At 36.0% G+C, this 27,225-nt stretch overlaps 1 protein-coding gene across 1 annotated transcript in view; it reads left to right on the top strand.

The window, feature by feature from the left end:
• The window catches only part of NEGR1 (neuronal growth regulator 1), a 901,553-nt gene that overhangs the window by 596,585 nt on the left and 277,743 nt on the right, over nt 1-27,225 (top strand). The window contains exon 4 of the mRNA XM_036834093.1: nt 20,656-20,787. Coding sequence (XP_036689988.1) covers nt 20,656-20,787 — 132 coding nt within the window. The remainder of the gene's footprint in view (nt 1-20,655; nt 20,788-27,225) is intronic.

Here is a 27,225-nt window from a genome sequence, read left to right as displayed (position 1 = left end):
ATGTTGTTTCTTCCACTTTAAACTACTCTTTTGGCTCTGTAGGCTTTGGGTAAATCAAATTAAATTTAGTAATGAGATCACACAACACATTGCTACCTCTAAATACAAACACTATAGGCACTAAACAACATGTCATAATTTCAATTTCATTTTTATTAATATTTTTATCAATAAAATTTTCATTTTAATTTTATTGGAATTTTGCACAGGACTTTATACATATTCTCACATCTAATGCTTATAATGTTCTATGAGGTAGGTATTGTTTTCTTTGTTCATATGAGGAAAGTGACCCCAAGAGAGGTTAAAATATTACCCCAGATCACACGAATCCAGTGCATCTACTCTGAAGTCCACATTCTCAATTACTTTTTTATCTATTATTGTTACAAAATCTCTCTTTTTTTTCCTGACAAAGGCATCCATATGAACATATTTATTTATTTTTCCTATTACTATTATCTATAGTGTAGTTGACTTACAGTGTTGTGTTAGTTTCTGGTGTTACAGCAAAAATGATTCACTTATACATATTTTACATATTCTTTCCCATTGTGGTTGTTACAGGATTTGAATATAGTTCCTTGTGCTGTACATTGGGACCTTGTTGTTTATCTGTTTTATATATAGTAGTGTGTATCTGCTAATCCCAAACTCCTATTTTGTCCCTTCCACCCCCCTTTCCATTTTGGTAACCATAAGTTTGTTTTCTATGTCTGTGAGTCTGTTTCTCTTTCATAAATAAGTTAATTTGTGTCATATTTTAGATTCCACATAGATGTGATATCATATGATATTTGTCTTTGTCTGACCTACTTCACTTAGATGATCATCTCTAGGCTCCATCTATCTTGCTGCACATGGCATTTATTCATTCTTTTTTATGGCTGAGTAGTATTCCGTTATGCATATGTACCACACCTTCTTTATCCATTCATCAGTGGACACTTAGATTGCTTCCATGTCTTGGCTATTGTAAGTAGTGCTGCTATGGAACATTGGGGTGCTATGTCTTTCAAATTAGAGTTTTCTCTGGATATATCCCAGGAGTGGGATTGCTGGATCATATGGGAACTCTATTTTTAGTTTTTTGAGGAACCTCCGTACTGTTTTCCATAGTTTGCGTGCACCAACTTACATTCCCACCATCAGAGTAGGGGGTTCCCTTTTCCTTACATCCTCTCCAGCATTTGTTACTTGTAGACATTTTAATGATGGCCATTCTGGACCTGTGCAAGGTAGTACCTCATTGTAGTTTTGCTTAGCATGTCTCTAATAATTAGCGATGTTGAGCATCTTTTCATGTGCCTGTTGGCCATCAGTGTTTTCTTCTCTGGAGAAATGTCTATTTAGGTCTTCTGCCCATTTTTCTATCAGGTTTTTTGTTTTTTGTTGTTGTTGAGTTGTATGAGTTGTTTTATGTTTTGGAAATCAAGCCCTTGTTTGCTTGCTTCATTTGCAAATATTTTCTCCCATTCTGTAAGTTGTCTTTTTATTTTGTTTATGGTTTCCTTTGCTGTACAAAAGCTTATAAGTTTGATTAGGTCCCTTTTGTTTATTTTGCTTTAATTTCTATTGCCTTGGGAGACTGACTGAAGAAAACATTGGTAAAATTTATGTCAGAATGTTTTGCCTGTGTTCACTTCTAGGAGTTTTATGGTGTCATGTCTTATATTTAAGTATTTAAGCCATTTGGAGTTAATTTATATTTGTATATTGTGTGAGGGTGTGTCTAACTTGATTGATTTACATGTGGATGTCCAGCTTTCCTAACACCACTTGCTGAAGAGACTGTCTTTTCTCCATTGTATATTCGTGCCTCCTTGTCAAAGATTAATTGACCATAGATATGTGGGTTTATTTCTGACTCTATTCTGTTCCATTGATTCATAGTCTGTTTTTGTGCCAATACCACATAGTTTTGATTACTGTAGCTTTGTAGTATTGATGTGAACACATTTAGAGTTAACTGTTGGTATGTGTCTATTTCCTCAAGATGCTAAATGACTTTTAGAAGCCTCAACATGACTAGTTGAATGTTATTTGATGATCTCAAGGTGGTGTCATAATTATTGTAACATTCCTATTAGGCACCATGCTGCTTTGCTTTCTGTCTGCTCAGCAAATATTTCTGCTTGTAAACAAAGTAGATCCAGGGGACTTCCTTGGTGGTGCAGCGGATAAGACTCTGCACTCCCAATGCAGGGGGCCTGGGTTCGATCCCTGGTCACGGAACTAGACCCCACATGCATGCCACAATTAAGAGTTCATATGCCACATCTAAGGAGCCCACGTGCTGCAACTAAGGAGCCTGTGAACCACAACTAAGGAACCCACATGCCACACTAAGGAGCTGGTGGGCCACAACTAAGAAGCCCTGGAGGTGCAACTAAGGAGTGCTGCAACTAAGGAGCCCACGTGCCACAACTAAGGAGCTCACGTGTTGCAACTGAGGAGCCTGCCTGCCACAACTAAGACCCCATGCAACCAAATAAATAAGTAAAAAATAAATAAATATTTTAAAAAAACAAAGTAGATTCAAAGGCTCTATGGTAGTAGCCAATAGAAAATTACCTAATCTACTTATTTTAACACAGTTCTGCTCCATTATATGTAATATAACCATTTTCCAAATATCTTTTGCTTTATATTCTTTCCTATGATGTCCACATATTACTTAATCATACTCAAACATACTAGATATAGAGATATCAAAAATATATTTTCCTGTATCTTGGCCTAGAAAAAAGAACGAAGGGGGTAACAAACAGTTTATAAGATCATGTATCATAATATCAAAGCAAATTAGGACATCAGAAGTAGAACTTTTCCTGGTACCAAGATGCACAATGAATTTCTCCCATGGGTCTGCAGTAAGTGGACACATTGATTATAGCAGTAGGGCCTCAGTAACTTTTCTAATAAAAATGTAATGGAAAATTTCATATGGCCATTCTTATAATGTCCCACAATGAAGACTAGTATGATAACACTAAAGCAAAGTTTGGTAAAGGAAATTTTAATAGGAACCATAATAAAGTAATGAAAGGGGACAGTATTCTAATATACTGGCTTATTCTGAAAAGAAAAAAACTTAAATAGCTGAAGAAATGAATGAATTTCCTTCATGTAATCCCTTATGAATGCTATTCTCTATGTGAACTTGTGATAATAGAAATCAAAGTTCTATTCTCTGGCCAGACCCTGGAGAGTACAGAGTGTATTATTCACAGAGGTCCTGGGTCACAAAGCTAATATAATAGGATGCTAAAATGGAACCTTCAGCTGAAATCCTAAGGCAACAGATAGCAGAGTGAGTTGTAATTCACATTACCTCTGCGGAACTTCTAAAATATGATTCACCATCAGCCAACTAGAATACTCCTAAAACTATCTCCTTCCCTGTAGGACTGAAAGGATTGGGAAAGAAGGATTTTCATGTTAGTTCTTAGGAGAGAGCTGTGTTATATGCTCCACTTCCTCATCAACATTTGGTATTGTCTTTTTAATTTTGGTCATTTTATTGAGTATGTAGTGGTATGCTACATATCAATATGCTTGTCTTCAAATTTACATAAAGTAAATAACTACTCTTTGTAGCATAAAATTCTATGGGTTTTTAACAAATACATTCACATGTATCACCACCACAATCAAGATACAAACAGTTTAAGCATTTGAAGAAATTCCTTCATGATGCCCTTCTGTAGTCAACCAGCCTTCCCTTCCCCAACCCTGGCAAAAACTGATCTATTCTTCACATCTATAGTTTTGCTATTTCTAGAATGTTATATAAATTAACTCATACATGTAGCCTTTTGGGTCTAGTTTCTTTCATTTAGTAAAATGTATTTGAGATTCATCCATGTTATATAATATGAATAATTTTATTGGCAAATGGTATTGCATTGTATGGATGTACCACAATTTGTTTATTCATTCAGTATTTAAAGGACATTTGGGTTGTTTAATTTTTAGTAATTGCCAATAAAGCCAACATAAACGTTGTATACAGGTTTTCATGCAAATGCAGATTTCTATTTATCTGGGAGTAAAATTGTTTGGTAACATGGTAAATGCATGTTTAATTTTATGCGAAACTGAAAAAATGTTTTTCAGAGGGACAGTGCCATTTCACATTCCACCAGCAATATAGGAGAACTCCAGGTGTTCTGCTTTCTACCAGCACTAATCAGTGGTTTTTTCATGTGTGTGTTTTGTGTTTGAGTTTTTTGGTTTTTTGTTTGCCATTCTAATACATGTACAGTGGAATCTCATTTTGGTTTTGCTTTTCCTAACTTTCTTAATGACTAATTATGTCTATCACCTTTTGACATATCTGTTTACTACTTGAGTATTTTCTTTCAAAAAAGCATCTATTTAAATCTTTTGTTCATTTCTTTATTAGATTCTATGTTTTTATTGAGTTTTGAGAGTTCCTTATATATGCTTGATACAAGACCTTTGTCCAATATGATTTAGAAAGTTTTCTCCCATTATATGGCTTGCCTTTCTATTTTATTAATAGTGTCTTTTGTAAGGCAAAGTTTTGTTTAATTTTGATGAAATCCAGTTTATCCGTATCTTCTTGTATGTCTTATGCTTTTAGTGTCATACTAAGAACTCTTAGCCAAAACAAAGATTTTTTTCCCTTGTTTTCTTCTAGAATATTTATAGTTTTATGATTCACATTTAGGTCAATGATGATAATTGAGTTAATTTATGTATAAGATGTGAGATGTGGGTCAGAGTAGACAACCTTGCCTTGACCCTCATCTTAGAGGGAAAGGATTTACTCTTAAATCATTAAGTATGAGGTTAGGTGTAGGGTTTTTGCAAAAGTTTTTGTCAAGTTGAGAAAGTTCCCTTCAATTCTCAGTTTTCTGAAACATATTACCTTGAATGAATATTGAATGTTTTCAATGATTTACCTGCATCTAGAGATATTTGTAGATTATTGTTGTTGTTCTTAATATAGTGAATTATATTGTTTGATTTTTCAGTTGTATCACCAGTCTTTCAATTCTGGGATAAACCACACTTGGCCATGGTGTATTATCATTTTTATATATTACTGGATTTGTTTACTAAAATTTTGTTAAAAGATTTTTCTGTCTATGTTCATGATTTTTTTCTTTTGTTGTCATTAGTTTTGATATTGAGGTAATGTTAGCCTCATAAAATGCTTTGGGGAATTTTCCTTCTCCTCCATTTTCAGAAAGACTTTGTATAAGTCTGGCATTATTTCTTCCTTAAAATCTTAATAAACATGATCCTGGAGTTCTCCATGTGGGAAATTTTAAGTTATAAATTTAATTTCTTATAATTGAAAATATACTGAATATTCAGATTTTCTATTTCTTCTAGGTCGGTTTTGAGATTTGTGTCTTTCAATGAATTTGCCCATTTAATCTAAATTCTTGAGTTAAATGTTAGAGAGTTTTTCTTAGTATTTGTTTAGTAGCTATTCAATTTTTCTTATGACTATAGTTATTATATCCTCTCTTTCACCTCTGATATTGGTAATTTGTGTTATCTTTCTATTTTTTATCAGCCTGGCTAAGCTTTATCCATTTCAGTGATCTTTTAAAAGACTAGCTTTGGTTTCATTGATTTTCTCTATTGATTGTCCATTTTTAATTTTACTGATTTCTGCTTTTTATTACTTTCATAATTCTGCTTTCTTTAGGTTTCATTTGTTCTTCATTTCCTAGCTTCTTAAGGTTGAAGTTGTCCATTTTTAATTTTACTGATTTCTGCTTTTTATTACTTTCATAATTCTGTTTTCTTTAGGTTTCATTTGTTCTTCATTTCCTAGCTTCTTAAGGTTGAAGTTGTCCATTTTTAATTTTACTGATTTCTGCTTTTTATTACTTTCATAATTCTGTTTTCTTTAGGTTTCATTTGTTCTTCATTTCCTAGCTTCTTAAGGTTGAAGCTCACAGGATTGATTTTAGACCTTTATTTTTTTTTGGTGGTGTTCTACTGTCTTCTGGCTTATGTAGTTTCAGACAAGAAGTCTGGAAAATATTTGTTTCTGTTTCTTGGCATGTAATGTTTGTTTTGTCTTTGGATGCTATTTAAATTTTCTCTTTCTTTCTGGTTTTCAGCAACTTGATTATAATGTGCTTTTTTTTTTTTAAACATCTTTATTGGAGTATAATTGCTTACAATGGTGTGTTAGTTTTTGCTTTATAACAAAGTAAATCAGTTATACATATACATATGTTCCCATATCTCTTCCCTCTTGCATCTCCCTCCCTCCCATCCTCCCTATCCCACCCCTCTAGGTGGTCACAAAGCACCAAGCTGATCTCCCTGTGCTATGCGGCTGCTTCCCACTAGCTATCTGTTTTACATTTGGTAGTGTATATATGTCCATGACACTCTCTCACCCTGTCACATCTCACCCCTCCCCCCTCCCCATATCCTCAAGTCCATTCTCTAGTAGGTCTGTGTCTTTATTCCTGTCTTGCCACTAGGTTCTTCATGACCTTTTTTTTTTTTTTTCCTTAGATTCCATATATATGTGTTAGCATATTGTATTTGTTTTTCTCTTTCTGACTTACTTCACTCTGTATGACAGACTCTAACTCCATCCACCTCATTACAAATACCTCCATTTCATTTCTTTTTATGGCTGAGTAATATTCCATTGTATATATGTGCCACATCTTCTTTATCCGTTCATCCAATGATGGACACTTAGGTTGCTTCCATGTCCTGACTATTGTAAATAGAGCTGCAATGAACATTTTGGTACATGACTCTTTTTGAATTATGGTTTTCTCAGGGTATATGCCCAGTAGTGGGATTGCTGGGTCGTATGGTAGTTCTATTTTTAGTTTTTTAAGGAACCTCCATACTGTTCTCCATAGTGGCTGTATCAATTTACATTCCCACCAACAGTGCAAGAGTGTTCCCTTTCCTCCACACCCTCTCCAGCATTTATTGTTTGTAGATTTTTTGATGATGGCCATTCTGACCGGTGTGAGATGATACCTCATTGTAGTTTTGATTTGCATTTCTCTAATGATTAATGATGTTGAGCATTCTTTCATGTGTCTGTTGGTCATCTGTATATCTTCTTTGGAGAAATGTCTATTTAGGTCTTCTGCCCATTTTTGGATTGGGTTGTTTGTTTTTTTGTTATTGAGCTGCAAGAGCTGCTTGTAAATCTTGGAGATTAATCCTTTGTCAGTTGCTTCCTTTGCAAATATTTTCTCCCATTCTGATGGTTGTCTTTTGGTCTTGTTTATGATTTCCTTTGCTGTGCAAAAGCTTTTAAGTTTCATTAGGTCCCATTTGTTTATTTTTGTTTTTATTTCCATTTCTCTAGGGGCTGGGTCAAAAAGGATCTTGCTGTGATTTATGTCATAGAGTGTTCTGCCTATGTTTTCCTCTAAGAGTTTGATAGTGTCTGGCCTTATATTTAGGTCTTTAATCCATTTTAAGTTTATTTTTGTGTATGGTGTCAGGGAGTGTTCTAATTTCATACTTTTACATGTACCTGTCCAATTTTCCCAGCACCACTTGTTGAAGAGGCTGTCTTTTCTCCACTGTATATTCTTGCCTCCTTTATCAAAGGTAAGGTGACCATATGTGCGTGGGTTTATCTCTGGGCTTTCTATCCTGTTCCATTGATCTATATTTCTGTTTTTGTGCCAGTACCAAACTGTCTTGATTACTGTAGCTTTGTAATATAGTCTGAAGTCAGGGAGCCTGATTCCTCCAGCTCCATTTTTTGTTCTCAAGATTGCTTTGGCTATTCAGGGTCTTTTGTGTTTCCATACAAATTGTGAAATTTTTTGTTCTAGTTCTGTGAAAAATGCCAGTGGTAGTTTGATAGGGATTGCATTGAATCTGTAGATTGCTTTGGGTAGTAGAGTCATTTTCACAATGTTGATTCTTCCAATCCAGGAACATGGTATATCTCTCCATCTATTTGTATCATCTTTAATTTCATTCACCAGTGTCCTATAATTTTCTGCTTACAGGTCTTTTGTCTCCTTAGGTAGGTTTATTCCTAGATATTTTATTCTTTTTGTTGCAGTGGTAAATGGGAGTGTTTTCTTAATTTCACTTTCAGATTTTTCATCATTAGTGTATAGGAATGCAAGAGATTTCTGTGCATTAATTTTGTATCCTGCTACTTTACCAAATTTGTTGATTAGCTCTACTACTTTTCTGGTAGCATCTTTAGGATTCTCTATGTATAGTATCATGTCATCTGCAAACAGTGACAGCTTTACTTCTTCTTTTCTGATTTGGATTCCTTTTATTTGCTTTTCTTCTCTGATTGCTGTAGCTAACACTTCCAAAACTATGTTGAATAATAGTGGTGAGAGTGGGCAACCTTGTCTTGTTCCTGATCTTAGTGGAAATGGTTTCAATTTTTCACCATTGAGGACAATGTTGGCTGTGGGTTTGTCATATATGGCCTTTATTATGTTGAGGAAAGTTCCCTCTATGCCTACTTTCTGCAGGGCTTTTATCATAAATGGGTGTTGAATTTTGTCGAAAGCTTTCTCTGCATCTGTTGAGATGATCATATGGTTTTTCTCCTTCAATTTGTTAATATGATGTATCACGTTGATTGATTTGCGTATATTGAAGAATCCTTGCATTCCTGGAATAAACCCCACTTGATCATGGTGTATAATCCTTTTAATGTGCTGTTGGATTCTGTTTGCTAGTATTTTGTTGAGGATTTTTGCGTCTATGTTCATCAGTGATATTGGCCTGTAGTTTTCTTTCTTTGTGACATCTTTGTCTGGTTTTGGTATTAGGGTGATGGTGGCCTTGTAGAATGAGCTTGGGAGTGTTCCTCCCTCTGCTCTATTTTGGAAGAGTTTGAGAAGAAGAGGTGTTAGCTCTTCTCTAAATGTTAGATAGAATTCACCTGTGAAGCCATCTGGTCCTGGGCTTTTGTTTGTTGTAAGATTTTTAATCACAGTCTCAATTTCAGTGCTTGTGATTGGTCTCTTTATATTTTCTATTTCTTCCTGGTTCAGTCTTGGAAGCTTTTGTTTTTCTAAGAATTTGTCTATTTCTTCCGCATTGCCCATTTTATTGGCATATAGTTGCTTGTAGTAATCTCTTATGATCCTTTGTATTTCTGCAGTGTCAGTTGTTACTTCTCCTTTTTCATTTCTAATTCTATTGATTTGCATCTTCTCCCTTTTTTTCTTGATGAGTCTGGCTAATATTTTATCAATTTTGTTTATCTTCTCAAAAACCAGCTTTTAGTTTTACTGATCTTTGCTGTTGTTTCCTTCATATCTTTTTCGTTATTTCTGATCTTTATGATTTCCTTCCTTCTGATAACTTTGGGGTTTTTTGTTCTTCTTTCTCTAATTGCTTTAGGTGTAAGGTTCGGTTGTTCATTTGAGATGCTCCTTGTATCTTGAGGTAGCATTCTATTGATATAAACTTCCCTCTTAGAACTGCTTTTGCTGCATCCCATAGGTTTTGGGTCGTTGTGTTTTCATTGTCATTTGTTTCTAGGTATTTCTTGATTTCCTCTTTGATTTCTTCAGTGATCTCTTGGTTATTCAATAGTGTATTGTTTAGCCTCCATGTGTTTGTATTTTTTACAGATCTTTTCCTGTAATTGATATCTAGTCTCATAGCGTTGTGGTCGGAAAAGATACTTGATAAGATTTCAATTTTTTTAAATTCCCCAAGGCTTGATTTGTGACCCAAGATATGATCTATCCTGGAGAATGTTCCATGAGCACTTGAGAAAAATGTGTATTCTGTTGTTTTTGGGTGGAATGTCCTATAAATATCAATTAAGTCCATCTTGTTTAATGTATCATTTAAAGCTTGTGTTTCCTTATTTATTTTCATTTTGGATGATCTGTCCATTGGTGAAAGTGGGGTGTTAAAGTCCCCTACTATGATTGTGTTGCTGTCAATTTTCCCTTTTATGGCTGTTAGTATTTGCCTTATGCATTGAGGTGCTCCTATGTTGGGTGCATAGATATTTACAATTGTTATACCTTCCTCCTGGATCGATCCCTTGATCATTATATAGTGTCCTTCTTTGTCCCTTGTAATAGTCTTTATTTTAAAATATATTTTGTCTGATATGAGAATTGCTACTCCAGCTTTGTTTTGATTTCCATTTGCATGGAATATCTTTTTCCATCCCCTCACTTTCAGTCTGTATGTGTCTCTAGTTCTGAAGTGGGTCTCTTGTAGACAGCATATATATGGGTCTTGTTTTTGTATCCATTCAGCCAGTCTGTGTCTTTTGGTGGGAGCATTTAATCCATTTACATTTAAGGTAATTATCGATATGTATGTTCCTATTCCCATTTTCTTAAATATTTTGGGTTTGTTATTGTAGGTGTTTTCCTCCTCTTGTGTTTCTTGCCTAGAGAAGTTCCTTTAGCATTTGTTGTAAAGCTGGTTTGGTGGTGCTGAACTCTCTCAGCTTTTGCTTGTCTGTAAAGGTTTTAATTTCTCTATCAAATCTGAATGAGATCCTTGCTGGGTAGAGTAACCTTGGTTGTAGGTTTTTCTCCATCATGACTTTAAGTATATCCTGCCACTCCCTTCTGGCTTGCAGAGTTTCTGCTGAAAGATCAGCTGTTAATCTTATGGGGATTCCCTTTTGTGCTATTTGTTGTTTTTCCCTTGCTGCTTTTAATATGTTTTCTTTATATTTAATTTTTGATAGTTTGATTAATATGTGTCTTGGCGTGTTTCTCCTTGGATTTATTCTGTATGGGACTCTCTGTGCTTCCAGGACTTGATTAACTATTTCCTTTCCCATATTAGGGAAGTTTTCAACTATAATCTCTTCAAATATTTTCTCAGTCCCTTTCTTTTTCTCTTCTTCTTCTGGGACCCCTATAATTCGAATGTTGGTGCGTTTAATGTTGTCCCAGAGGTCTCTGAGACTGTCCTCAGTTCTTTTCATTCTTTTTTCTTTATTCTGCTCTGCAGTAGTTATTTCCACTATTTTATCTTCCAGGTCACTTATCCGTTCTTCTGCCTCAGTTATTCTGCTATTGATCCTATCTAGAGTATTTTTAATTTCATTTATTGTGTTTTTCATCGTTGCTTGGTTCCTCTTTAGTTGTTCTACGTCCTTGTTAACTGTTTCTTGCATTTTGTCTATTCTATTTCCAAGATTTTGGATCATCCTTACTGTCATTATTCTGAATTCTTTTTCAGGTAGACTGCCTATTTCCTCTTCATTTGTTAGGTCTGGTGTGTTTTGACCCTGCTCCTTCACCTGCTGTGTGTTTTTTTGTCTTCTCATTTTGCTTATCTTACTGTGTTTGGGGTCTCCTTTTCACAGGCTGCAGGTTCGTATTTCCCGTTGTTTTTGGTATCTGTCCCCAGTGGCTAAGATTGGTTCAGTGGGTTGTGTAGGCTTCCTGGTGGAGGGGACTAGTGCCTGTGTTCTGGTGGATGAGGTTGGATCTTGTGTTTCTGGTGGGCCGGTCCGCATCTGGTGGTGTGTTTTGGGGTGTCTGTGGCCTTATTAGGATTTTAGGCAGCCTCTCTGCTAATGGTTGGGGCTGTGTTCCTGTCTTGCTAGTTGTTTGGCATAGGGTGTCCAGCACTGTAGCTTGCTGGTTGTTGAATGAAGTTGGTTCTTGATGTTGAGATGGAGATCTCTGAGAGATTTTCGCCATTTGGTATTACGTGGAGCCTGAAGGTCTCTTGTGGACCAGTGTTCTGAAGTTGGCTCTCCCACCTCAGAGGCACAGCCCTGATGCCTGGCTGGAGCACCAAGAGCCCTTCATCCACACGGCTCAGAATAAAAGGGAGAAAAAAATAGAAAGAAAGAAAAAAAGAGGATAAAATAAAATAAAATAAAACTATTACATTAAAAAATAAGAAAAAAAATTAAGAATAAATTTATTAAGAAAAAATTTTTTTTAATTTTTAAAAATAGATTTATTAATTTTTTATAATAAAAAATAAGAAAAAATTTAAGAAAAAATTTATTAAGAAAATTTTTAATTTTTAAAAATAAAAAATATGAAAAAACTTATTAAAAAATTTTTTTTAATTTTTAAAAATAGGAAATAAGGAAAAAATTATTAAGAAAACATTTATTAGGAAAAAAAATTTTTTTAAGCAAAGAGAAGAAAAAAAAAAAAACAAAAACGGACGGACCTAACCCTAGGACTAATGGTGAAAGCAAAGCTATACAGACGAAATCTCACCCAGAAGCATACACATATACACTCACAAAAAAGGAAAAGGGGAAAAATTAATATATCCTGCTCCCAAAGTCCACCTCCTGAATTTGGGATGATTCGTTGTCTATTCAGGTATTCAACAGATGCAGGCACATCAAGTTGTTTGTGGAGCTTTAATCCGCTGCTTCTGAGGCTGCTGGGAGAGATTTCCCTTTCTTTTCTTTGTTCATACAGCTCCTAGGGTTCAGCTTTGGATTTGGACCTGCCTCTGCGTGTAGGTCGCCTAAGGGCGTCTGTTCCCCGCCCAGACAGGACGGGGTTAAAGGAGCAGCTGCTTCGGGGGCTCTGGCTCACTCAGGACGGGGGGAGGGAGGGGTACGGATGTGGGGCGAGCCTGCGGCGGGAGAGGCCGCCATGACGTTGCAGCAGCCTGAGTCGCACCATGCGTTCTCCCAGGGAAGTTGTCCCTGGATCACGGGAGCCTGGCAGTGGCAGGCTGCACCAGCTCCCGGGAGGGGCGGTGTGGAGAGTGACCTGTGCTCGCACACAGGCTTCTTGGTGGCGGCAGCAGCAGCCTTAGCATCTCCTGCCTGTCTCTGGGGTCCGGTGCTGATAGCCGCGGCTCGCGCCCATCTCTGGAGTTTGTTTAGGCGGTGCTCTGAATCCCCTCTCCTTGCGCGCCGCGAAACAAAGAGGAAAGAAAAAGTCTCTTGCCTCTTTGGCAGCTGCAGACTTTTTCCCGGACTCCCTCCTGGCTAGCTGTGGTGCGCTAACCCCTTCAGGCTGTGTTCTCGCCGCCAACCCCAGTCCTCTCCCTGCAATCCGACCGAAGCCAGAGCCTCAGCTCCCAGCCCCGCCCGCCCCGGGGGCTGAGCAGACAAGCCTCTCAGGCTGGTGAGTGCTGCTCGGCGCCGAGCCTCTGTGCACGAATCTCTCCGTTTTTCCCTCTGCGCCCCTGTTGCTGTGGGATCCGCGCTGATAGCCGCGGCTCGTGCCCGTCTCTGGAGCTCGTTTAGGTGGCGCTCTGAATCCCCTCTCCTTGCGCGCCACGAAACAAAAGGTAAGAAAAAGTCTCTTGCCTCTTCGGCAGCTGCAGACTTTTTCCCAGACTCCCTCCCGGCCAGCACCGAAGCCCGAGCCTCAGCTCCCAGCCCTGCCCACCCCGGCGGCTGAGCAGACAAGCCTCTTGGGCTGGTGAGTGCTGGTCGGCGCTGATCCTCTGTGCGGGAATCTCTCCGCTTTGCCCTCCGCACTTCTGTGGCTGCGCTCTCCTCTGTGGCTCCGAAGCTTCCCCCCTCTGCCACCCGCAGTCTCCGCCCGCGAAGGGGCTTCCTAGTGTGTGGACACCTTTCCTCCTTCACAGCTCCCTCCCACTGGTGCAGGTCCCGTCCCTATTCTTTTGTCTCTGTTATTTCTTTTTCCTTTTGCCCTACCCAAGTACGTGGGGATTTTCTTGCCTTTTGGGAGGTCTGACGTCTTCTGCCAACGTTCAGTGGGTGTTCTGTAGGAGCAGTTCTACGTGTAGATGTATTTCTACTGTATCTGTGGGAAGGAGGGTGATCTCCGCGTCTTACTCTTCCGCCATCTTGCCTCGTCCCCTATAATGTGCTTTTGAGTGATTTTTATTTGTGTTTATCCTGATTGGAGATTATTAACTTATTATATTTGACATTTTATTGTATGCATCAAATTTGGAAAAAATTCCTCCTTTATTTCTTCAAATATTTTTTCTATCCCCTTTAGGGAACTCCAGTATCCATATATGAGAGAAATTTATATTTTCCGTATATCACTGAGGCTCTGTTTATTTAATTATTTGTTTGGTTATTTGTATTCTTTTCTCCTTCTGCTTCAGTTTAGATAAATACTAAAATGCTTGAATAAATGCTTTCAAGTTTAATAAAATTTGTCTTCAGTATCTAGTCTGCCAATTAATTTCAGCCAATTAATATTTCATTTGAGATATTTTGTGTTCCTATGTCAAGAATTTTGGTAATTTTTTCTATTTTCCATTCCTCTCATAATTATATTCACTTTTTTCCCTTAAATACTTAAATATAGTTATAATAGCTGGCTATTTTAAAATATTTGCCTGATGGTTGTATCATCTCTCTCATTTGTAGATCTATTTCTGTTGACTCATTTTTATCTTAGTTACTGTTCACAGCTTCCTGCTTCTTTGAATATATAATGATTTTTTTCATGGGAAACTAGACATTTTGTTTGTTACATTGTTGAATGTCTAGATTTCATTTTGTTCCCTTAAAAAGTGTTGAGCTTTTTTCTTACAGGAAGCTATAAGACTTATAGATAATTTTGGTCCATGGAATCCTACTTAAGCTTTAAAGGAACAGATCTAGAAGAATCTCTATTCCAGCTTTTCTTTAACCTTTCTACTAAGACATAAGCCTCTTAAGTCTGCACTGAATTCTCTGATAATTACAGAGGCCTTTTCATTCTTGATGGTCAGAGATCAAATGACTCCTCACGTTGTTTGAGCTCTAGGAATTGTTCAGCTTACAAACTCCCGAGTTGTTCTTTCTGCAACTTTTTGAGATTTCTTGCTATGTATGTACAGCCTAGTCCTCGGTAAAGGCAAGGAAACACATGTAAGATTTCTGTGTGAGATAGTACCTCACACCTGCCAGAAAGGCTATCATCAAAAAGACAAGAAACAACAAGTGTTGGTGAAGATGAGGAGAAAAGGGAACCCTCGTGCACTGTGGTGGGAATGTAAATTGGTACAGCCACTATGAAAAATAGCATAGAGATTCCTCAAAAAATTAAAACTAGAACTACATCATCCAGCAGTTCCACTTCTGGATATTAATATGAGGAAAACAAAAACTTTAATTCAAAAAGATACTTGCATTCTAATGTCCATTGCAGCATTATTTACCAATAATAAAGGTTTGGAAGCAACCTAAGTGTCCATTAATAGAGGAATGTTTGACAGATGAATGGATAAAGAAGATGTGGTATATATACAATGAAATATTACTATCTATAAAAAAGAGTGAAATCTTTCCATTTGTGACAACATGGATAAATCTAGAGGGTATTATGCTAAGTGAAATAAGGCAGGCAGAGAAAGACAAGTATATTATTTTACTTATTTGTGGAATCTAAAAATCAAAAATGAACAAACAAAACAAAACAGAAACAGGCTCATAGATACAGAGAAAAAACTGGTGGTCAACAGAGGAGAGGAGTGTGGGAGATTGAATAAAATAGGTGAAGTGGATGAAGAGGTACAAACTTCTAGTTATAAAATAAATAAGTCATGGGGATGTAATATACAGTTTAAGGAATATAGTCAATAATACTGAAATAATTTTGTATGGTGACGGATGGATACTAGACTTATTCTGGTGACCAATGTATAATGTATATAAATACTGAATCACTATGTTATATACGTGAAACTAATATAATATTATATGTCAAATATACTTCAATAAGCAATAAAAGGGAAAAATTATTAATAACAAACATGTGTATGCCATATAACATTAGTGCAGGCTTTCTTGTTTTGTTTTGTTAAGAAAGGAAAGAAGTGAATTAAGGTTAAATTGTCCTTGGGAATTCAGGCAGAGAGAAAGTGACTCCAACATGAGATCAACCTTCAGTTCCATCTACAGATCTACAAGAGAGATATATTTACTGATCTCTTACAGTGATATGAGAACTTAACTGGTCATTGCTATTAACACCTCTCAGCGACTTATTTATTTTCACTTCTAGTTCCATTGAATAGCATATTAAGACAGAAGCCTCAATTCTTGAATACAGTAACCTCTCACCACAGAAACAATATTTATCTAAACCTTCCTGGCATGCCTAATCCTGTGCATTGTAATAACAACATATATATATTTCCTATGATGTGTCACACAGTGTTCTAAACACTTTGCTTGCATTAACCCACTTAATCCTCACAACGACCATACGTATGAGGCAGGTTCTGTTATTATCCTCACACATCACAGATGAGTAAACTATTGGTCAAATACCTTGTATCAGGTCACAGAGCTTGTAAATGGCAGAGCTGCCATTTGAAGCCATATAGGCTAGTTCTAGAACCCACATCCCTCACCACTCAATATGGGAAAATGCATAGAGGAGATACTTGCATGATACTAAATATGCTGGTGGATAGCAAGCTGACAGGAAATAATTACAGTCATAAATGTAAGTGAATCATTCAAAGGGTATTTTAAAATTCATTTGCAGAGTACTATTTAGTAATAAATGGCTATGAGAACCTAATAAAATATATTCTTGCAGGGCAGCCTTGAAAAATGGGATGACTGTTTCTGAGCAAGGGTTTTGGGAAATGATTGAAATGACTCTGCAAAGCAATATGTAGTCATTGGCACATCATCCGAGTATGTGCATTCAGAGATCAGTAACTGAGACAGAGGCTCCTAGAAGGGGTTTGAGAATTACTTAGGAGGTAAAATTGACAAGACACAGTGACTGATGGTTTATGGACTAAGACAAAATGTGCTGTCAAAGTTAAGCTAAGATTTGTGGCTTGAGCAGCTAGGTGATAATCAGAGTACTCACTGAGATTGGAACTCGGCAGGAGTTTCAGGTATAGCAGGAAAAGTAAGTTTGGTTTTGGTGTTTTGATTCTGAGATGCCTGTGAGACATCCAAGTGGAGATGTCCAGCTAAATAAATGTGTCCAAGATTCAGGATATAGATACAGGATAAATAGATCAATCAGATGCTTATCAATATATAGATAATAGTGAAATGAAAATGAATGAACAAATCCCTTGAATCATGAAAAGTGTACTGAATGAGGAAAAAAGAGGTCATAGGACAGAAGCAATATTTGGGAGATGTGAAGATGTGAAGGGTTTTGAAAAAGTGAAAAGAAATAGCCAGAGAGGTGAGAGGAAAATTAGTGAAGGATAATGTACTAGAAATTAAGGGAAGAGAGATTTATTTTGCCAAAAGTTTTTCTCAAACATATTAGCACTTTGTAGAAATACAATGTTGTTACTAACAATTTTCACATGATTTACCAAACCATAAAGCCAAATCTAGATATTATTTAGTGGCCAATACAGAACTCTTTCCTGCCAGATTCTTACCAGAAATCAGTATAAGAGAGATATTATAAAGCATAGCTGCATCCTGGTTTTCAGCCTTTCTTTTGAAGATGTTGATAATAGTGGCATCATTGAAAGCCTGTGGAATTTCTCCAGTTCTCCATTTTTTTTGAGACTAGTCTATCCATGTCTGGAAGAGACTAAGCACAAAAGAAAACTATTGTTTAGATTACAGGAAGTACTTATTGCTTTTTCTTCAAAATTGTATTTGAAGTTTTTGTTAGTCTTTATAATCATAAAAAGGATCTGCGATAGCTGTACCAGAGTCTGTTCTCACCACTGCCATCACTTATCATTACAAGACGTCAGCAAGGATGACAATTCTTTAAAGTTCCTTCCCTTCCTCTCGACTCTGAAAGAGAAGTGGCAACTTCTTCAAATATAAGTGTTTAGATTCTTCGTGCACTATCCTAACAGGACTTTATTAATTCCTTAATCAATGTATTTTTTATTTATTCAATAATATTTACCAAGTATATACTGTTTCAAGTACTATGCTAGGGCTAGGGATGCAGATAAACAAAACAGAAATTGTTGTTGCGCGCATGAGGAATGGCAAAACCTGTGACCAGAAGAAGGCTGCCAAGTCACAATGCTTATGTTTCACCAACATTTATAATTGGTACCCTATGAAATATTACACAATTTTTATACATCTTCTAGATTTATAAGGAGTACCCTAGGATAGTACATAACCCTCATAAACACTGTAAAGTCTTGGCAGTGGTGATGGTGCCAAGTCACTAGCTCCCTATATCCCTTTAGCCTTGGTCTTCCCCCTCTGTTTTGGGGGGATAAGTTGAGTTAGATTGCATGAACTGAAATGTTACTCTTTGCATTTCAGTGTACGATGCACAAATCCTCTTCCCTTACTAGGGGAGTGATGGAAATAGAGAGAGACCCTGACAAGTGTCTAAGGACAAGATTGGTTTCCTTGGGTCTAAAACTAAGGTAAAGAATTACTACTCAGGAAAACTGAGGATAGCAAAAGCCAAAGAAGCAACCAAGCAAATCACAGACAGCCAGGACACTCCAGGGTATAAATTCTAGGCAAAGCAACTCCAAGTTTCAAATCTGAAATTCAAGCGTGGTAAGATTAGACTGAGAAAAGAGCAAGATGCGTTCAGGATGGAAACAGAACTACAGTTGCGTAAAAATAAGAGAATATTTAGAGCACACCTTTGGGAAGAGCTGATGCATGGTGAATGGAATTAAGGGAATGGCTTAAAGTATCAGGAATCCAGTGGGGAAAATTAAGATGTTGACCATGCATTTATGCTTCTTTATATTAGTGTCTTATTATCAGTAGCTAGTGTTGGCAATATCATCCATTCATTCACTGGCTCTATAGGTATTGATTTGTGCAATGCATAGACATCTATTGATAATTCTGGTTTGTAAATAAAGACATTGTTCTCTGGTGGGGTTGGAGAAGGATCCCTGAATCTGGGTGCATAGGTTGTGTGGTGAACTCTGGGAACAAACATTCAATAGATGTAAATGGTGCTCTCGAGTTGAATGAGGTAGTGGTTTTGATGTTGGTGATGTTTTGTCACAGAGCTTCTTGTTGTTGTCAGTCTTACAAAGTCTGCTATTTAACCATTTAAGAGAGAAAAAAATGCTTGCTTCTTTTTATATTTCTGAAATCTATTATTTCAAATCTAATGTGTTTCTTTCTTTAAACAATGACATACACTAATACAAACCATATTTAATGATTTATTTATCAAAAACATGCATTTGGGGGGTAACACTTCTTAAAATTATGTCATTTCACAAAAATGGGAATTTACATGTAACATTTTAATATTGAAAATAAGTTAGACCCTTATAAATTTTGTTTTTACAAATTTTCACAATATTATACCTTTTCACTTGTGATTGGCTTCATTTTATACTGCCCAATGAGATTATTTAATTCTGATATAGTAGATCAATTTTCCCCATACTTTAATTTCTGTTTAATATCCCCCTTTATAATTCAAGTTATATTTTAAAAATTCTTAGATATGAATAAAGATTTTGTCCTCCCTATATTTCAGTAGTTTTTTACAGACACATTTAGGCCTAGATTATCTTCATTGTAAGAATGAAAAATAAGAGAAATAGAAGGGAACATTAAACTTTAACATTATATTAGTGTTTGGAGTCAGATAAAGACACCAAGTTGAGCAAAGAAAATGATTATAAAATCAGATTTTAAGAACATGAATTTGAAGACAGCTGCTGCTTTTGTGAGCTTACCTCTGTATACCTACAATAGCATATCAGCCAACTATCATCTCAGAAGTATAACTCTCTTCTATCTACAAATTGTGATTAGCCAGAGAAATGACTTAATCATCTATATTCTAAACACTGCAGATTTCAGTTAGCAAAGTCATAGTTACCTGGAGGGCAACAATGCAGCAACTGATATACCCAGACAAGGGAACCCAAAGGAAAAAAAAATTTTAACATAGATATTATATATGAAATCCCTCCTCCTGAAATTCACATAGGCCCATTCTTCCTCTGCAGTATCTCTAATAATCAGGAACCTCCTGCCCGATGATTCTCTACTTTCAAATAAATAAAAATTCCGTTATTTCAGAAAGGAGTCTTCTTTTCAAATCCCATTCACTTGGGAATATTCTTTTATCCATGATTATGTCTCTGTATTTTTAATCTGTCACTTTTAGTCAAATAGAATGTTTTCCCTGGAATATTAAAAAATAAAAGTAATTTAATTTGTTTTTACAGCCACTTAACTCTTAGTTTGAGAATCATAAAGTTTTTTCCTGAGGTTTATTAGGTGGGTTATATATAGTGTGTATAGTATACCTCCCTTAGAAACCTTAATAAGTATGGAAACTGAAATATAGCAATGGTTTAATATATCTCCATACTTTTATCAAGCCATCTAGCTTGAAACTTTGAGAATGAGTGTGAGATTTCCCCAAAAGAAAAGTAGCATTTAGTTAGGTTAAGTGTCAAGTTGCTAGCTTACACTGTATAAAAGTCAATATGTACCAAGTCATATTAGTGAATTTCATCTGCACTGCTAGGAGGTTGTTGAACTCAATTAGAGAAATGTGCAGAGCTTGATTTGATGTGTGAGGAGGTTAGGAGACCACAATCAATTAAAAAGAACACATGTATATCCTGTTCTGGGGAAACAGTTGTTATAGTATCCCTTGTTCAGTTTCTGCTTTTTTCTCTGACTTTACCTCTGAATATAAGAGAACAAAAAGTTTAATAATTCCCCAGTTACATTTGGAATTATTTTGTCAGCAATACCTAATAGGAAGACACACCATCGTTGTTTTCTTGAATGAAGCCTCAAGCAGCTACAATTAAACATGCTGTACTTTTTTTTTCACGTAGCAAAACCATTTGAAAATGGACAATATTTGGACATTTATGGAATTACAAGGGACCAGGCTGGAGAATATGAATGCAGTGCAGAAAATGATGTGTCATTTCCAGATGTGAAAAAAGTGAAAATTGTCGTAAACTGTAAGTCCCATAACCTTTTCTCAATATAATTTCAAAGAAAAGATAAAACACCTGAAAAATACTGTCTGAAACATATGTTGCTATTTTTTAAGAGGTGGTCTATTGATAAACACTGCCTATTGGCAGTGAAAATGTTTACATGTTAGAATATTGATCAAACTGTTTTATGTAACATCAATTGCCCCAAGTAATTCCACAATACTTCAGTTTAATGTTTAGATGGCAGTGTTTCCGGTATCATCCTAGTCCCTGGCATTCTAAACTGTGGTGTCCTTATCTCTAAAGCATCCTATACTCATGGTGTTATCTTCATTCTCATGGGTTTCACCTGGAGTGTATTCTGACTAAATTTAAGTGTGGAATTCCCAATCAGATTTGATGGACATGAAGTGTGCTATTCTGTACTTAAAGAGAAAAGCTGTTACTGTGATACTCCTATTATGTGGGTATTTAATTCTATTTAGTGTGGACAATAATGAGAAAACAAAGAAGTAATTTTCCCATGAACGTCATTAGTAGGAAATTAGAATATTAAGAGATACCTGCAGAACCATCAGTGTCATTATGTTATACCTTTTCTCTAAATATATTTCAAAACAGTGATGAAAGTCATTTTTTCATTAATATCTTATATCTTATGATCTCAACAGCAATGACTGCGATAGTCTTTACTTTTCAAAAACAATCCTTTTTAGTCTTTCTCTCAAAAATTTTCACATTGTTTAACTTATTCAAATAGAATATTTTGGGGATAATAGTATTTTACCAAAAGTGTTTTCAAACTATAGCTTCCAATGTGTTTTCCTCCCATTTATACATCTTTCTATATATGGCCATTGCTAATAATGAGTACATTGTATTGTACCATAGATCAGAAGGAGAATTTTCCAAATATATCCCCCAATGCTAAAACTAAGCAGTTTTTTCATAGTAATGTGAATCTCAGTTTCATGGGTCAAAAAATGACTATCAAAACACTCTAGGCAGTTGAGTGTCTGCCAGGGCAAATCACTGCCACCAACTAACATTTGTCAGTGACTAAGCTATACATTTGGGGTTGACTCTGAGCAAATGTGCATAATGCCAGAAGGAGGCAGTTTCTGGAGCAGAGTTTCTCATATAATATTCTGAGACAAACTTCCGCAGAGCACCCAAGAAGCTTACTAGAAATGGAAATTTTCTGTGCCCCACCAGCCCTACTGAATCAAAATCCTTGAGGTATACGGCCTGGAATTATGCATTTATGATAAGTTCCCATTGAATCTCAGGACTCCTTTTGCAGAGGGTTACTGCTCATCCCTCTGGAACTCTCTGAAATTAGAGTTAATAAGCAAATAAAAATCCCTGATTATTTTATAACTAACCATGCTTATCTGAATATGAGTCTACAGATTTTATTGTTGGAGGGTTGGGAAAAGAGGTGAGAAATAGGAGTACAAGGGAAGTAATATTTTTAGCAGTGAGCACTAAGAAAAGAAAAGGTAGAGTCAATCTGTCAAACAAGCAAGACACCCAGCCTGGCAATGCAGCCTACTTTCAAGCCCCCAGAAACAACATATCTCTAAACTCATGTCTCCAATGGGGATACAACTGAACACAAGCTGCCATATGGATTTTCATGGGCCTATCCTCCATGTATAATCCACACTTTTTTTTTGCATTCACACTTTCTTTTCTATCCTTTTTATCTCTCTGACTTTAGTTCATTGTCACTTATTATGTAATCTGATTCTCTTTTTTTTCCTGGACAAGTGGGTACTTTAGACTGATAAAGGTCAAGTAAAGATGCAGAAATTTGGAGAGAAATTGAATTGAAAGAAAGACACACCAACCAATGAGTCATCATCTAAAGGATTTGTGTGGAGAAAAGAATCCATATATAAAGCAGAAGGACAGAAATTAAGGAAACAGATGTCAAGAACTATGAAGGATCTGCCACAATTTCATGGTTGCTGGCAGAAGACAGAGACAAGGGGCAGTTTATTACTCATAGCGATAGCAGTAGCCAGAGTATTGTCTTACATCCGTTCCCCAAGCCCTAATTACTACAGGGTGATATGATGAGGGCTAGGTGACGCCTATACACACAGTGGGTTTGTGTCATAGCTGAGGCTCCCTGAGCTTAGAAACTCGAATTTTTTTTGTATAATGGCAGCAAGCAAACCTGCCCTTTGCCACAGAGGGAGAAATTATCTTTATTATACTGGACTGTAAACAAACCTGCCCTTTGCTCCACGGAGAGAACTACCTCTTCTATCTTCCAAGACTGTTCTCTATACAAACTTCCTTGAAAAGATTGTCAGGAACAAAAGCTCTCAGTGCCTCTGCTCACAAGATGTGCAGAAACACAAGAGACCCATGGAGAATTGTCTTCCAACACAAAATGGAAGCAGGAAAGTTTGAAGCAGAGCCTAGAAACATTCCATCAGTTGAAAAAGGTGCTTCAGTGGCTTTTGCAGGGTTTTAGACACCTAAAAATCGGTAGAAAAGAAAACGTCGTTAACCAACTTTAACTTAAGAAGGAAAACCGGAAGGAAAAAGGGGAAAGTAAAAATAAAAAAAAAAAAGGTTAAGGACGTGTTTATATAGTCATGATGCAGACTATGTTTTTTAAGAACTAATTTCAGTTAAAGTACAGTCATAAGTGGAAATATTGGTGCCAACACAGTATTAAAAATATTAAGAAAATGGACTCAACAGGATTTTTTAAATGGTTTTAAACATTCAATGTTGTTTTCTGCTGCTTCTCAAATTATACCTTTGATAGCTCACATTTTCTTAAATGTGCCATGAAGAATTGTATTGAATACTGATTGATCAATTGAATTTACATCTCTTGAATCAATATTTTATGTAAGTTTGTTCAGACTTCTGGTCAAGACCTAAAATTTGCCTTAGTTTGGAATAATTTTATCACACGTATACCAGTGATAGCTAAGTAGCGTAGGTGTGTGAGTGTAAGTGTGTATGTTCCTGGTTATGAGGAAATTTGGAAAGTATTAATTTTGTGAATTTACCCCTTTAGAAGCACTATCCATAGATTTTACTGATTTCCCAAAGGAAATTAGCCAAAACCTACTGAACAAACTTTAGTTTGTCAAAGCCCAAAATTGAGCACAGAGCTCTATAACAAACACAGACGAGAAATATATTACATACTTACATATATATTACACATTTTTACATATGTACGTATATGTATACTTACATATATATTACATATGTAAGTATGTATATATATTTCTTAACAAATTGAAAAACAAACTAAAAAATGAAAAGGAATCATGACAGTTATCATAAACAGACCTTGAGAAATTAATACACATACATACACATAACACGAGAGAAAAAAATTTGAACCAGTTGGTTAGCTAAGCCAGAGGGAGCTAGTGGATTAGAGTTGGATAGATTCTCTGTCTTATTTGCATTTGTATTCCATCCCTGGAAGCAGCCTAGAAGACATTAGTCCCATAATTTTTATTGTTAATTAAAAAGTGGAAAAATGAATGTCCAGAAAGCCCATGGGTTCAATTAAACTGGGAAAAACAGGAAAAGAGAGACCAGGGTCTAAAAAATCAGTAAAGTTGATTCATGGAAGCCAAATCTAGAATCTGGAAAATGTAGATGGTATCATAGACTAATCAAATAACAAAGATCTCTATAGGGAAGCAGAATCCCAGATTTAGAAATCAGGAAAGCCTGCAAGACCTCACGCTTCAAGATGAATGTTGCTGATAAAAGGGGCAGGATTCTCTGATCTTGTGACAGGTTGTTTTTTCTCCACTCTATTTATATGTACTTTTCCAGTTAAGAGTAACTCTTTTAGAAATGCAGGCCTTATAGTCAGGTGTAACTTATTTGAACTCTTGTTCTATAATTTACTGGACTTTGAGACCTTGGGAAACCACTTTACCTCTCTGAGTCTCAATTTCCAATTCTGTAAATTTGGGGCAATAATAGATAATCTTCAGGGTTTGGGTAAGGATTAAATAAGATGATATACATATAGCACCTATCACAGTGACTGGCCCACTGTTGGCAATTGAAAAAATATACATCTCTCTCTGCACATATTTACTCTAGAATGTAAGCTCTATGTCTTAAGGGGTTTTCCTTTCCTTTGTACAATGATGTGTTCCCGTCACATAGAGCAGCACCAGGTTTATAGGAGGCACTCAAAAAATAGTTGTCAGATGAATTATTTAAAAGATTAGCATTCACCAAGTGCATTACTCTACTAGGCAAAACAGGAAAGAGGTAATTAGGTTTGTTCCACAATTATATATTTTTTTCTCCCAGAACAATAAGTAAATGTTATGTTGACTAACTGATTTCCGATACCATTTTTTTAACCAAAATTTTCAGGTGGATTCAATAAAGATAACCTGCCATTTATATAGTGCTTTCACCCAGAAGGAGGAAGCATTAATTCCATTTTTTTTTACAGATAAGAAAATTGGAGTTCGATGAGATTAAAATATTTCATAACGTCCCTGATTTTCAAGGGCGAAAAGACATGAATAAAGGAAAGTATTAATTAACCAGAAAAAAATATAGAGTCAACTAGATTAAGGTAAAAAGAGGTCTAGATATTATTTCAGTTTTCGCTCATGTCAGTAAGATCATTCATTGTATTTGGTATCAGAAATTATTTTGCACACACAATTTCCAGTAAAATAGATTGAGTACTTCTTCCTATGGTCAAACAGGAAAGATATTTTTGAGTGCACTGTGAACTAAGATTTTATCCAGTAAATCACAGGCACATATTTGTACATTATTTTGCATCTGATACATATTAATTTATGCAAATGTACACTTTATCTTCCAATATAACTAGCTCCAAACATGTGGAATAGAATGTACCAATTAGTATAACTTATTACAATTGTATCAAAGCCTGAAATGAGGGGCCACCAGGGAGAGGTAAGAGGAGGAAGAAGATTCTAGGGAAGGGACCAGTTTTCTTAAGCTATTCATAAAGTTTTCTCCAAAACGTTGGGCAAGTTAGGCAGACACATCAGACTTAAGACTAGAAGAAATTGCAGATGACAAGTAGATATCACCTTAAATAAAGAGAAAAGCTCAGCATTCGGAGTTGGAATTGGACAAAGATACTACCATAGGACCAGAAGAAAAATGAGAGTTATTTGAATTCACAATTATCACCTACGCTTTCACTTCTGGTTCCATTTTGTGCCCCTACCTTTACTTTCCGTTCTCCTCATCTTTTTATACTGCTTATAATATAAGCTACTCTCCTGTTTTTAAATTTCTTGATAAGCTAATTAACACTTACCTGGAACAACTCAGGGCATTAAAAACCACATATTGTTTTTCTTCTAAATGAAGTACTAGTTCACATGTAATAATGAAGATTTACTTCAGTAAATCTACATTTATATATGTATTTATTTACCTATTTACTTATTGCTTACTATGATACTATCGAGGTCTTAGGGCCAGAGATACCAGTCTTCAAGGAGTTCAACATCTAAGAGAAGAGAAAGACAAAAGAGGAAAACATAGGCAGAACACTCTATGACATAAATCACAGCAAGATCCTTTTAGACCCACCTCCTAGAGTAATGGAAATAAAAACAAAAATAAACAAATGGGACTTAATGAAACTTAGAAGCTTTTGCACAGCTAAGGAAACCATAAACAAGACGAAAAGACAACCCTCAGAATGGGAGAAAATATTTGCAAATGAATCAACGGACAAAGGATTAATCTCCAAAATATATAAACAGCTCATGCAGCTCAATATTAAAGAAACAAACAACCCAATCCAAAAATGAGCAGAAGATCTAAATAGACATTTCTCCAAAGAAGACATACAGATGGCCAAGAAGCACATGAAAATCTGCTCAACATCACTAATTATTAGAGAAATGCAAATCAAAACTACAATGAGGTATCACCTCACACCAGTTAGAATGGACATCATCAGAAAATCTACAAACAACAAATGCTGGAGAGGGTGTGGAGAACCCTCTTGCACTGTTGGTGGGAATGTAAGTTGATACAGCCACTATGGAGAACAGTATGGAAGTTCCTTAAAAAACTAAAAATAGAATTACCATATGATCCAGCAATCCCACTACTGGGCATATACCCAGAGAAAACCATAATTCAAAAAGACACATGCACTCCAATGTTCATTACAGCACTGTTTACAATTGCCAGGTCATGGAAGCAACCTAAATGCCCATCGACAGACGAATAAAGAAGTTGTGGTACATGTATACAATGGAATATTACTCAGCCATAAAAAGGAACGAAATTGAGTCATTTGTTGAGACGTGGATGGATCTAGAGACTGTCATACAGAGTGAAGTAAGTCAGAAAGAGAAAAACAAATATCGTATATTAACACATGTATGTGGAACCTAGAAAAATGGTACAGATGAACCGGTTTACAGGGCAGAAGTTGAG

The sequence above is a fragment of the Balaenoptera musculus genome, chromosome 1 (assembly GCF_009873245.2).
Source record: "Balaenoptera musculus isolate JJ_BM4_2016_0621 chromosome 1, mBalMus1.pri.v3, whole genome shotgun sequence".
NCBI classification, from domain to species: Eukaryota; Metazoa; Chordata; class Mammalia; order Artiodactyla; family Balaenopteridae; genus Balaenoptera; species Balaenoptera musculus.
Note: the sequence above shows the minus strand (reverse complement) of the source record. Positions and strands in the feature narration are given on the sequence as shown.